The sequence below is a fragment of the Vanacampus margaritifer genome, chromosome 7, assembly GCF_051991255.1.
Source record: "Vanacampus margaritifer isolate UIUO_Vmar chromosome 7, RoL_Vmar_1.0, whole genome shotgun sequence".
Classification (NCBI taxonomy): Eukaryota; Metazoa; Chordata; class Actinopteri; order Syngnathiformes; family Syngnathidae; genus Vanacampus; species Vanacampus margaritifer.
This window is the reverse complement of record NC_135438.1, coordinates 7958415-7969461: the sequence shown is the minus strand read 5'-3', so window position 1 is coordinate 7969461 and position 11047 is coordinate 7958415. Positions and strand designations below refer to the sequence as shown.

Below are 11047 nucleotides of genomic sequence, written 5' to 3'. Positions count from 1 at the left end.
AAAGAGGAAACATGCTCGTTTGTCCATATGCATGCACATTTATTCAATTTTTCCATCCAACAAGCAAACAGCTTGTTTTGCTGTCAAAAAAATACTTCATAACAAATTACAAAACCTTTAGAGCACATTTTAGTCCTCTAAAAAGAAAACAACTTTTAAATAAAAAAAATATTGACAAACATTTAAATTCAAGCATTTTTTAAAGAATGTCAGCCTGCATGAGAAGCCTGGAAAAAAATAAATAATAACATAAATAAACCCTGTATTAAATCAAGTAAAATCTCTAGATTATTAATAAACACATGCAAAAGAGGTCATTAATCCGCAGCAATTTTGAAGCTGACCATTTCACCCTTGCAGTCAACTGATATGTTCCATATTTTCACATCAGCAGGCACGATTGCATACCTTCCGCCGTATGAACCGGATTCCCGCCTTGCACGCCCACTCTGACTAACAAAAGTGCCTTTTTGTCTTTACACCCACACATCAACTCCTGGTTTCATTCCAGTTGACATTAAACATGAGGCGTGCCTTTGAACGATTGACTATTCGGGCATAAGTCAACAATATCGCGTGCAAGTTGATTGCCGTCGTTGCAAGCTTGTTTTTTTTTTGTTGTTTTTTTTCTCTCATGCCAAAAGTCGGATGCGTTTTTAAGACATTCAAGAAGCGAGAACTAGATCACAACGTAGGAATGAAGAACACAATCATTCTTCATAAAAAAAAAAATTGAAAAATAGCAGCTTATGTGTTGAAATGCGCTGCTGGTCAAACGGGACCACGCCCTCCTCCGTCAGACATACTGCTGAGGGTTCTGCGCGGCGGAGGCGGCAGAAGAAGCCAAGCTCTTGGTGGCCCCTTTAGGGTTGTCCTCCTTCATCGAACCCCGGAGCGGCCGCTGGGGCGTGTCTCCTGCGTCCGCACAAATGCACAAAACCAACACACGTGAGCCATTTTTCTTTGTGTCTGAAAGCACCTCTCCAACAAACGTCAAGTCGTAGACAGAACATGCCGCTACAACAAGCTCATGAGTCACATTGAAAGGTTCCGACGGGCTGACGTGTAGAGAAAAAAAAAAAAAGGTGTTTGCTGTTATTTTTAGACCAACGCCTCGGGGTTTGGTTCTGGGGTGTGCTTCGTGACGAGACACCCGTTGTCCTGCTCGGCATCATCCAAGGTGGTGCTAGGTAATATCGTGGGCAGTGCGAGCCGTTGTTTAGGGACGTGCGAGACAACATTGAGGGTAGTGGTAGACAACATCTGGAGTGGTGCCACACATCACCTGGAAGGTGTTATGAGGCGTCATTCAAGGGGTCAGCAAGCTTTGCTGTCAAAAGAGCCATTTTAGGCCAAATAAAGAACCAAAAATGCGTCTCGAGCCGCAAAACATTTGAAGATTGCGATGAAGCAAACTGTGTTAGTCTAATTCATTTTCTTTTTCTAAAATTTCTGAATTTTTGGGCAATTTTATGGACATATGGTTCCTTTTTTGGCTATTTTTTTCTGCCTTTTTTGCCAGTCAATCAAAAATATTTTGTGGACATTTTGTGCTAATTTTTGGGATTTCTTCTTTTGTTTTTGACAGTTTATAATTATTCTTTGAACATTTTTTTCCCCTGCCTTTTTTTGGGCAATTCTCAAACTATTTTATGGTAATTTTCTGCCTTTCTTTTGTTATTAGACAATTTAGGTTACTTTTCAACGTTTTCTTTTCTGCTTTAAAAAAAACAAAATAAAAAAATAATTAAATTGTCTGTTATTTTTGGCAATTTCATGGACATTTTATGATAAATTTCTGCTTTTACGCTTCTTTTTGGGACATTTTATGTGGGTCATGGAAAGCTAGTAAAAAGATAAATGAAATTAATCAAAATTCAATTACAATTTTAATTATTACACTTCACAATTACAAAATCAGCATAATCATAAAAAAGAAAATATTAATGCTAATTTTTTTGTTGTTTAAATTGATACATTTTCACCTTTTTCAATTTTTTTAAATATAAAATTCAACTAAAAATAATTTAATACATTTTGTTTCATCCAAAAGGAACTTATAGCATTTCAAAGAATTTTATTTGTCTTTATAATTTTTTTTACAACTAAACATTTTTTTTGTTTTGTGCCCAAAAATAAATGATCGTCTTAATCGTGATTTCAATTATTACCAAAATGATCGTGATGATTATTTTCTTCATAATCGAGAAGCTCTAACGTGCAAATTTCACAAGTATTTACAAGTTTTTTCAGAACAGGGCTGAGACATGCAGGCGACAATATGCTGTATGTGTTCCCATTATGTATTAGCATTAGCATTAAGCTAGTAAATTAAAGACTAAACTTTGCATTGTTTTAAACACACAAAGTGCAACTGTATTTGTTTTAGGCTTGACTTGAAAGTCAACTTCATCTGGGAGTGGCATTAAACAGCTTGAAGCCTCTCGAAGAATTCTTCACTATTTGCCAAACTTTTTCAGGTTGCGAGGTGAGTTGAGTTCACTGCCATCATGCAGTGCTTGGCGCTCATGTTTGCGCTGATTAGCTGTGGATTTGGAGCGGATTGGGTTAATCATTTTTGACCCAGCAGATTGGGTTAGCTGGTCGCCATTTTGGACATTTTTGCTGCGTATTCAAGTTCTCAAAATGTACTAGAAAATGGTGGCGATAAAATGTGCATTATTTTCCACCTACAACTATGCTGAAAACCTGGTGACCCATTTATTGGTACCTTTACGAGATCAGTACTTTTTACTCAAACAACCTACTGTACTCACTATTACTAAACTCCACACCTGTCGCCGCTTCTCCACTGCGCGCACACACACACACTCACTCTGCTACATGCTAACCCACTCCACGTCTGCAGGCCACAACATTAGGTACACCTGCACCGCTCGAATGACCATCAGACACAAGCGCTTGTATCGAAGAGATCTGGCAGCGCGGGTGTCCTGGCGTCCGTGGTTCACGATGGTGCGGGCGCGTACCTAATGTTGTGGGGCCGCTCTGCCACAGGCGTTACTCACCGGGCCGCTCAGCCTGAGGCCCACGTCTGAAGGTGGCGTCGGCAGAGGCGGGGGGGTGGGACAGAATCACACAACAGTGGGATAGCGATGACGCAACGGCATCACACGCAACACACACACATGCTTTGCCATAACATGCAACTTGCACTATTTTTTTTTTTTTATATTTCTACAGCAGCCTGTTTTAGGCAGAAAACGAGTTAAAACTAGCAGGTTACCCGTTATATAAAATCAATGGGGGAAACTCTAACCAGGCCAACTTAACCTTATATAAAAGTTGTATTAACGATGTATTTTTTATGCATTAAAGTGGAAGTTTATCTAAAAATTGCTTTGTAATAATGTTTCAAACTAGAGCTAGAGTTTTAAATTAGGGTTTCAAACTAGGGCTTAAAATTAGGGTTTTAAACTAGGGCTAGGGTTTCAAATTAAGGTTTTAAACTAGAGCTAGGGTTTCAAATTAGGGTTTCAAACTAGGGCTAGGGTTTCAAATTAGGGTTTTAAACTAGGGCTAGGGTTTCAAATTAGGGTTTCAAACTAGGGCTAGGGTTTTAAATTAGGGTTTCAAACTAGGGCTTAAAATTAGGGTTTTAAACTAGAGCTAGGGTTTTAAATTAGGGTTTCAAACTAGGGCTTAAAATTAGGGTTTTAAACTAGGGCTAGGGTTTCAAATTGGGGTTTTAAACTAGAGCTAGGGTTTTAAATTAGGGTTTCAAACTAGGGCTAGGGTTTCATATTAGGGCTAGGGTTTTAAATTAGGGTTTAAACCTAGGGCTAGGGTTTTAAATTAGGGTTTCAAACTAGGGCTAAGGTTTCAAATTAGGGTTTTAAACTAGGGCTAGGGTTTTAAATTAGGGTTTCAAACTAGGGCTAGGGTTTCATATTAAGGTTACAAACTGGGGCTAGGGTTTCAAATAAGGGCATCGAAGTAGAGCTAGGGTTCAAAATTAGGGTTTTAAACTCGGGCTAGGGTTTCAAATTAGGGTTTTAAACTAGGGCTAGGGTTTCATATTAGGGTTTAAAACTAGGGCTAGGGTTTCAAATTAGGGTTTTAAACTAGGGCTAGGGTTTTAAATTAGGGTTTCAAATAAGGGCATCGAAGTAGTGCTAGGGTTCAAAATTAGGGTTTTAAACTCGGGCTAGGGTTTCAAATTAGGGTTTAAAACTAGGGCTAGGGTTTCATATTAGGGTTTAAAACTAGGGCTAGGGTTTCAAATTAGGGTTTCAAACTAGGGCTAGGGTTTTAAATTAGGGTTTCAAACTAGGGCTTAAAATTAGGGTTTTAAACTAGAGCTAGGGTTTTAAATTAGGGTTTCAAACTAGGGCTTAAAATTAGGGTTTTAAACTAGGGCTAGGGTTTCAAATTGGGGTTTTAAACTAGAGCTAGGGTTTTAAATTAGGGTTTCAAACTAGGGCTAGGGTTTCATATTAGGGCTAGGGTTTTAAATTAGGGTTTAAACCTAGGGCTAGGGTTTTAAATTAGGGTTTCAAACTAGGGCTAAGGTTTCAAATTAGGGTTTTAAACTAGGGCTAGGGTTTTAAATTAGGGTTTCAAACTAGGGCTAGGGTTTCATATTAAGGTTACAAACTGGGGCTAGGGTTTCAAATAAGGGCATCGAAGTAGAGCTAGGGTTCAAAATTAGGGTTTTAAACTCGGGCTAGGGTTTCAAATTAGGGTTTTAAACTAGGGCTAGGGTTTCATATTAGGGTTTAAAACTAGGGCTAGGGTTTCAAATTAGGGTTTTAAACTAGGGCTAGGGTTTTAAATTAGGGTTTCAAATAAGGGCATCGAAGTAGTGCTAGGGTTCAAAATTAGGGTTTTAAACTCGGGCTAGGGTTTCAAATTAGGGTTTAAAACTAGGGCTAGGGTTTCATATTAGGGTTTAAAACTAGGGCTAGGGTTTTAAATTAGGGTTTCAAACTAGGGCTAGGGTTTCAAATTAGGGTTTTAAACTAGGCTTAGGGTTTCAAATTAGGGTTTTAAACTAGGGCTAGGGTTTTAAATTAGGGTTTCAAACTAGGGCTAGGGTTTCAAATTAAGGTTTTAAACGAGGGCTAGGGTTTCAAATTAGGGTTTAAAACTAGGCTTAGGGTTTCAAATTAGGGTTTTAAACTAGGGCTAGGGTTTTAAATTAGGGTTTCAAACTAGGGCTAGGGTTTTAAATTAGGGTTTCAAACTTAGCATGAACTCAGAAAACGAGAGTCGTCACTGGTCATTTTCAGTCGACAGAGTAGTAAAATGCACAAACGCCATATTTAGACTAGTGAGGGCGCAGAGAAGAAAATTAGGAACTACAGTGGAAAACCAACTTCTTGCTGATCTGTTCAATCAATTCCTCATTCACATTGCAAAATAATAGATTGCAGCTTCAAAACTTTTTTATGCTCGTGTTTTTCTATGTTGTGGTCTTATCAAGCTTTTTTTCCCAGTAATTAAACACCGTGTCGTTTATGAAGTGGATTTCGTGGCGTGGACCAACCTTGTAGGTTCGACAGCGCGTATTCCAGCCCTTTCATGGCTTTGGCTTGGTTGCTTTTGAAGCGGGCCAATCCAAACTCCTGAGTGAGGACAGGGGGGAAAAACAGGAAACGACTTTACATGGAAGACAGATATGAAGAGCATAACTTCCTGTTTTGAACTTTTGAAGAATTTTTGTGCCCTGCGGAGAACAATCTTACTTGAATTTTCTTGCACAAAGCAGCTCAACGTGTGTAAACAATAAGATAAGGGATTTGGTGGCGTTTCATGTGCAACTTTATGAAACCGTGTGTAATAAAGAGACAAAACGTCTCAAGGCACCTGGATGGGTCTGGAGAAGCCGTAAATGCTGGAGGAGATCCACGCCTCTCGTTTCAGCTGGGTGACGCCGGACTGTTCTGGCGAGTCTCGGAAAACACATCGCTCCTCTACTGACTGGCGAGAAAACAGATAAGCGTTCAAGAAAGCATCTTTAATGAAACAAAACCATCTTTTTTTCTGTTTTAGTCAAAGCAAGAAAGGGTCTTCTCACCATGAGAGTGGTGTGGTTGAGGTTCCAGGTATAGGTTGTTAGACTCCGACTAACCGGGTCCACGACGGAGTCCTCCACAATGTAGACGGAGCGTGACATGCCGGTGGGGAAGAAGCACTCGGCCCAGCGGGGCAGCCGGTTGGTCTTCATGAGCAGGCGTCTGGAGAGGAGCCTTTGGTCCGTGGTCACCTCGCGGTAGATGACGTCCTCCGTGAGAACGTGAGTGCTGGACAACAAAATGATGCTTTTGAAGCGTTGACGCTAGCTTGTGATTTAACATGACGGCGGCGTTACCTGAAGGGGTTAGGATAGCGTTGCCAAAATGCCGACACAACATGGTCCCATGTGCTGTTGATGTCACTTTTGCTAGTAAAGTACTTGACCATTGTTCTCCTGTTGGTGGTTCGACTGATGCGTCAACGTGCAGTCACTTGCTGTGACGGCACAAAATGACAAACAGGATGCTGACTCCATCCAAAGTGTAGGGACGGTCCTGTAGAGGTGAAACGACACAGGGACACTATTTATTTAATGGTGACATATTATGGATTATTTTTTTATTGCTTGTACAAATAGCAAGTCTTACGCGCCTGGCCGACCTTCACGTTAACCTGATCTACTTGTGTGCCACCGCCATCTAGAGGATTAAAAATGTAAAGTACATTACAGTATAGTGTTTTAATAACAATGCCTCTCGTCCTAAGAAAATAACCGGTCCGGTTCAAATGTATTCATTGGAAAGGACTTTTATCTGTACCTGCTAGTGAGGTCGGAGTACGCAAGCACACAATATTTATAAGAGTACCACTTTGTATCGTAGTTGTTGGGCTAAAGGTCATTTCACTAGCGTGCTAATGTTGCTAAAGCTAAACGACATCGAGTGCCGAATTGTCAGAAACACTCACACATCATGTACGAATTTCGGCATCGTTTACGGCGTGATCGTTGTCATTTTCATTTTGGAACGACAATAAAATAAGGAGAGAGGAAGTTAGCTAACACACGCAAACAGGGCAAACGCCACCGGCGACAATTTAAGAAACGTTAACATTTACCTGTTAATTCCACAAATAAAATGATGGCTGAAATGTCCCAGGACTGTGCGTCTTCTTCAAGCGTCTTTATTTTAGCGTGTGGGAGAAACTAAGCCATGATTAGCCATTTTACACTCAGACATCGCGTTCTCGCCTGTAGGTGGCAGTGTTTCTCAGTCTTGTATACGGCTCTGCAGTTTTGCATAGGGTGAAGTCTTCTTCTTCCGTTTTTTTCCGGCGGTTGGCAAACAACTTTTGGCGCATTAGCGCTACCTTCTGAAATGGAGTGTGCTGTGTAACTCATTAAAGTAGCTGGTGTCTTACCTGACACGATTCTAATACATGTTCTGTATTTTCTCTCTAAAAACAAACAAACATGTTCTGTATTCTAAAAAAACAAACAAAAAACAATGTTCTATTTAAACTGGTGTGCCCAAATCTCATTCAAGATATATCTTCTTCTCCTGTGCATGCAACACTTTAATTTTATTTCTATTCTATTGTTTACAACACATTTTCAAATTATCACTTGCATATCATAATGCCCCAATACTGGTGAACTACTACTACTGGTGTTTTTGGAACAGGCTACTTAGTGACACCCTGCATTATGTTGTTAAACCCTATCGTAGACATTAAAGTGGATAAAGTATGGAAAGAAATAATTTCAAAAAAGCATTCAATTTTTTTTTCATGGCACTGTAAATGAAAAACTTATGGAGTACAGTAGACTCAAATCAAGAGAGAATACGAGCGGCACTTGCCAACTATTGTATAAAAATAAGACACATTCAAATTACAGATGAGGACAAAAAGGGCCCAAGGTCATCTGCCATTTGGCCCTTAAATCCACAGCCATCTAAGATGTGTATTGACAGTAGAACGAGACGTGGTAGGGGTAGTAACATGTCATTCGTTTTTGGCCTTGATATGCAAATTTGAATTCTGTCGAATGATTATAGCGTTACTGCTAAAACAATAGTAAAAGTATACATATTATCAAACATTTAGGTATTGCTTTGCAACCCTGTTACTGTAATTAGAGTAATGTTAAAAAAATAAATATGCATTAAATTCTTTTATTTTCTAACACACAAATAAATGTTCATTTTCATTTCTTGTACGGTATTACGAGTATGAACTACCGCAATCTTTGTAGGCGTCACGTATAAAAAGAGGCACGGAAATCCCTTTCCCAGTCCTTATCTTGTTGTTCTTTCCTCCGACTTTCCTCTTTTGTCTTTCCTTTCCGTTGCAGCCCGTCTTTCGCTGCGCGCGCCGTTTTCACCGCGTCCCGATCGCCCGCTTTGAAGTGAGTCACTCTGGCTCTTGCCATCGCCCCGTACCCGAGGCCTTTCTGGTCCCTCTTCAGGACTGTGGCCACGGGTCGCTTGGGCCCCCGCCCCTCCGGACCCAGACCCCCTCCGGGGCGCCAGCCGCAGCCGAGCATCATCTTGTAACTGTTGGCGGAGGGCGGGAGACAGTAGTAGGGGGTTGGCGGGGGGCGTCTCATATTGAACTGATGCAGCGTGGAGGACAGGTGTGTTGACAGGCCGCTCGTGGACTCCACGCTGCACACTTCGCACCACTGAGGCTGGGCCGGGCTGAGGAAACACAAAATACAAGATTAAAATGAGAGGTGGGCATTCCGTCAATATTGACGATGACGAAAGCGTGTCCCAACTGTTGTTTGAATTGAACTACTGTCACCCATTAAATTGTTCACTATATTCACATTTATTAAGATTACACTGTTAAATATCTCCGGAGCTTCTCGCAAATCACGTTAGCTAACCTGCTATTCGTTGGTCTTGGTGGACTCCTCCCGTAGCTCTCCAGCTCCTCCAACACGCCGCTGTGACCCGCTGAAGGAACAAAGTGATAGATCATGTGACCAGTACATAAAGTCATATAATCGATACAAGGTGGATGTTTATATACCCTGTGAGGCGAGATCTTTGGCATCCCGACCCTGAGTGTCGACAACGCCCACCCAGGCAGCACCTTGCTCCAGCAGCAGTTTGACGGCAGCTCTTTGTCCCGACCAGCTTGCGCACATCACACCTGTCCAGAAAAAAGTATCCTGGAAGACAATTGACACAAACGTGCAAAGATTTCTCAAATACTAATTTAATAAAATGGCACTGATATGTAGGGGATGTTTGATGACCCCCCCGCCGAGTTTGGAATCAGAATAATAGGTTTGCACTTAAAAATGCCAGTACTGTAATCTGTCTTTGTAGTTGGCCTGGCAACAGACTATTGATTAAATTTAATTGTTCATAAATGTCATCGGACAAAATCAAATCAAATTGCACATATCGTCTTTTTTTTTTTTTTTTTACATATAAGCCTAGTCCCACCACTTGACATTAGCCATAACCTTGGTCATTTTTTTTTTTAAATATAAAAAAATCATGGGGTACTGCTTCAGTTCAAAATTCCTTTTAGTTGTCTCTGTTCAGATTCTTATCATTTCTTACGTCAAAAAGTTCATGGTGTTACTATTGTCAAATCTTTTAATTGTATTCAAAATAAAACATTACAATCATCAAAGCGTGCAAGTTTGTGTGTGTTATTTCGCCAATAATAATATTGCTACATTTACACATCATTTCACCGCCAGTCGCAAATGAGACTGTGACCTACCTGGAAGTTGATGTCCACCCCCTTCGAAAGCAAATCTTTCAGCCCAGCGAGGTCTCCATCTTGGGCACAGCGCAGCAACTTGAGACCCTGGAGCTCCGAGGACATTTCAGAGATGACGTGTCCGCCTGTCGTCTCTCTTGTTCGGTTGCCTTCCCCTCCTCTTGCCGCTCTTCTTTCCACCACCACGGCACCCGTTTCAGTCCTCCTCCTCCTCCTCCTCCTGTCTCTTTTGCCGGAACCCCTGTTCGTCTCCTTGTTTCGATGATGTTTGACTTTATCATCTTTTAGGAGGTTTTCGTAGAACTGTCTGGCCTCGTATCCGCCGGACGTACTGCTTGTTTGTGGAGCTTGGTCAAGCGCATCTATGCTGAAAATGTCCTGTTTTCTGGCAGGGGTAAAACCTAACACCGCCATTGTGAATGAATCATACCACAATTTATTGTTTACCTCCGTGACAATATATTGTGATACATATTATTAACAATGGCACTAAAGCTACGTCTGACAACAAGCTAACATAGCACTAGCTAATACTTTTTTCCGAGAAGTGGATCATTTTCTTTTAGCTAGCGTCGTTGAATAAAACGGCAAATCATTTGCTAGTGTAGTCTTACTTACTTACTTAGCTTTTGTTCAAAGGAAGTGACAAAGCGTCGCTACAATAAACGATGTTACTGCGCAAGCTAACACGCTCAGGACGGCTCCAACCTCATTGAGTTTTTTTTTTTTTTTTAAGTCCCAGGCTTCACAAAATGTATACATTGCGACTTTTAGACTTAAGACACGTCACCGTCATTCTAAACGCTGTTTCAACGACATCTTGGTCTGAAAATCAGCTGAGCTGGAGAAAGAACAAACACGGTAATATTTCACAAGCATTAGCGTTTTTTTCTTCGTTGGTTAAAATAGAACGGTGTTACACCGCTCAAGATTGAGTGCTGCCCCCTAACGATTGTTTATATTCACGCGCTCCAGGTGTGTGTGTTTTTTACCTTAACTTTTAAGACAGTTTGTTTTCAGAGTGCACATAAAATATATATATATATATATATATATATATATATATATATATATATATATATATATAACATTTCAGACTGTGTACTTAAGTTTGAGTGCTTGCCAACCATATACTAACACGTAATCCAATTATGTCTTGCAACTGTGATATTTTTTTTGTATTTTCTTTTAATCAAATATTGTTTAAAAAAAACACCCCTTCTTTTGAATATAGCACAGATTTTATTCAAATATATCACTATTTGCAGTAACAACAAGCCATTTCAGCTATGGGGCACTATGTACAGTAAAATGAGTACATAGA

General features: G+C 40.4%; 2 protein-coding genes across 5 annotated transcripts; both read right to left on the bottom strand.

The window, feature by feature from the left end:
* Nucleotides 1–15: 15 nt before the first annotated feature.
* On the bottom strand, nucleotides 16–7995 carry LOC144055305 (PRELI domain-containing protein 1, mitochondrial-like). 4 transcript variants are annotated; one of them, XM_077571162.1, is made up of 8 exons: nucleotides 7096–7995; nucleotides 6631–6677; nucleotides 6335–6533; nucleotides 6041–6266; nucleotides 5830–5943; nucleotides 5510–5588; nucleotides 3030–3055; nucleotides 16–915 (listed from the first exon to the last, which is right to left on the bottom strand). In XM_077571162.1, exons 3-8 carry the CDS (start codon nucleotides 6424–6426, stop codon nucleotides 880–882), a joined length of 573 nt encoding a protein of 190 aa, XP_077427288.1. In that variant the 5' UTR covers nucleotides 6427–6533; nucleotides 6631–6677; nucleotides 7096–7995; the 3' UTR covers nucleotides 16–879. The 4 variants fall into 4 exon arrangements, with proteins under 4 accessions (XP_077427288.1, XP_077427286.1, XP_077427285.1 ...); XM_077571160.1 differs by lacking the exon at nucleotides 3030–3055 and having other exon boundaries at nucleotides 6627–6677; XM_077571159.1 differs by lacking the exon at nucleotides 3030–3055.
* Nucleotides 7996–8139: 144 nt separating this feature from the next.
* Nucleotides 8140–10633, bottom strand: gpank1 (G patch domain and ankyrin repeats 1). The gene is made up of 4 exons (XM_077571158.1): nucleotides 9724–10633; nucleotides 9016–9157; nucleotides 8870–8939; nucleotides 8140–8678 (listed from the first exon to the last, which is right to left on the bottom strand). The coding sequence occupies exons 1-4, from the start codon at nucleotides 10135–10137 to the stop codon at nucleotides 8237–8239; spliced, it is 1068 nt and encodes a 355-aa protein (XP_077427284.1). The 5' UTR covers nucleotides 10138–10633; the 3' UTR covers nucleotides 8140–8236.
* Nucleotides 10634–11047: the final 414 nt, after the last annotated feature.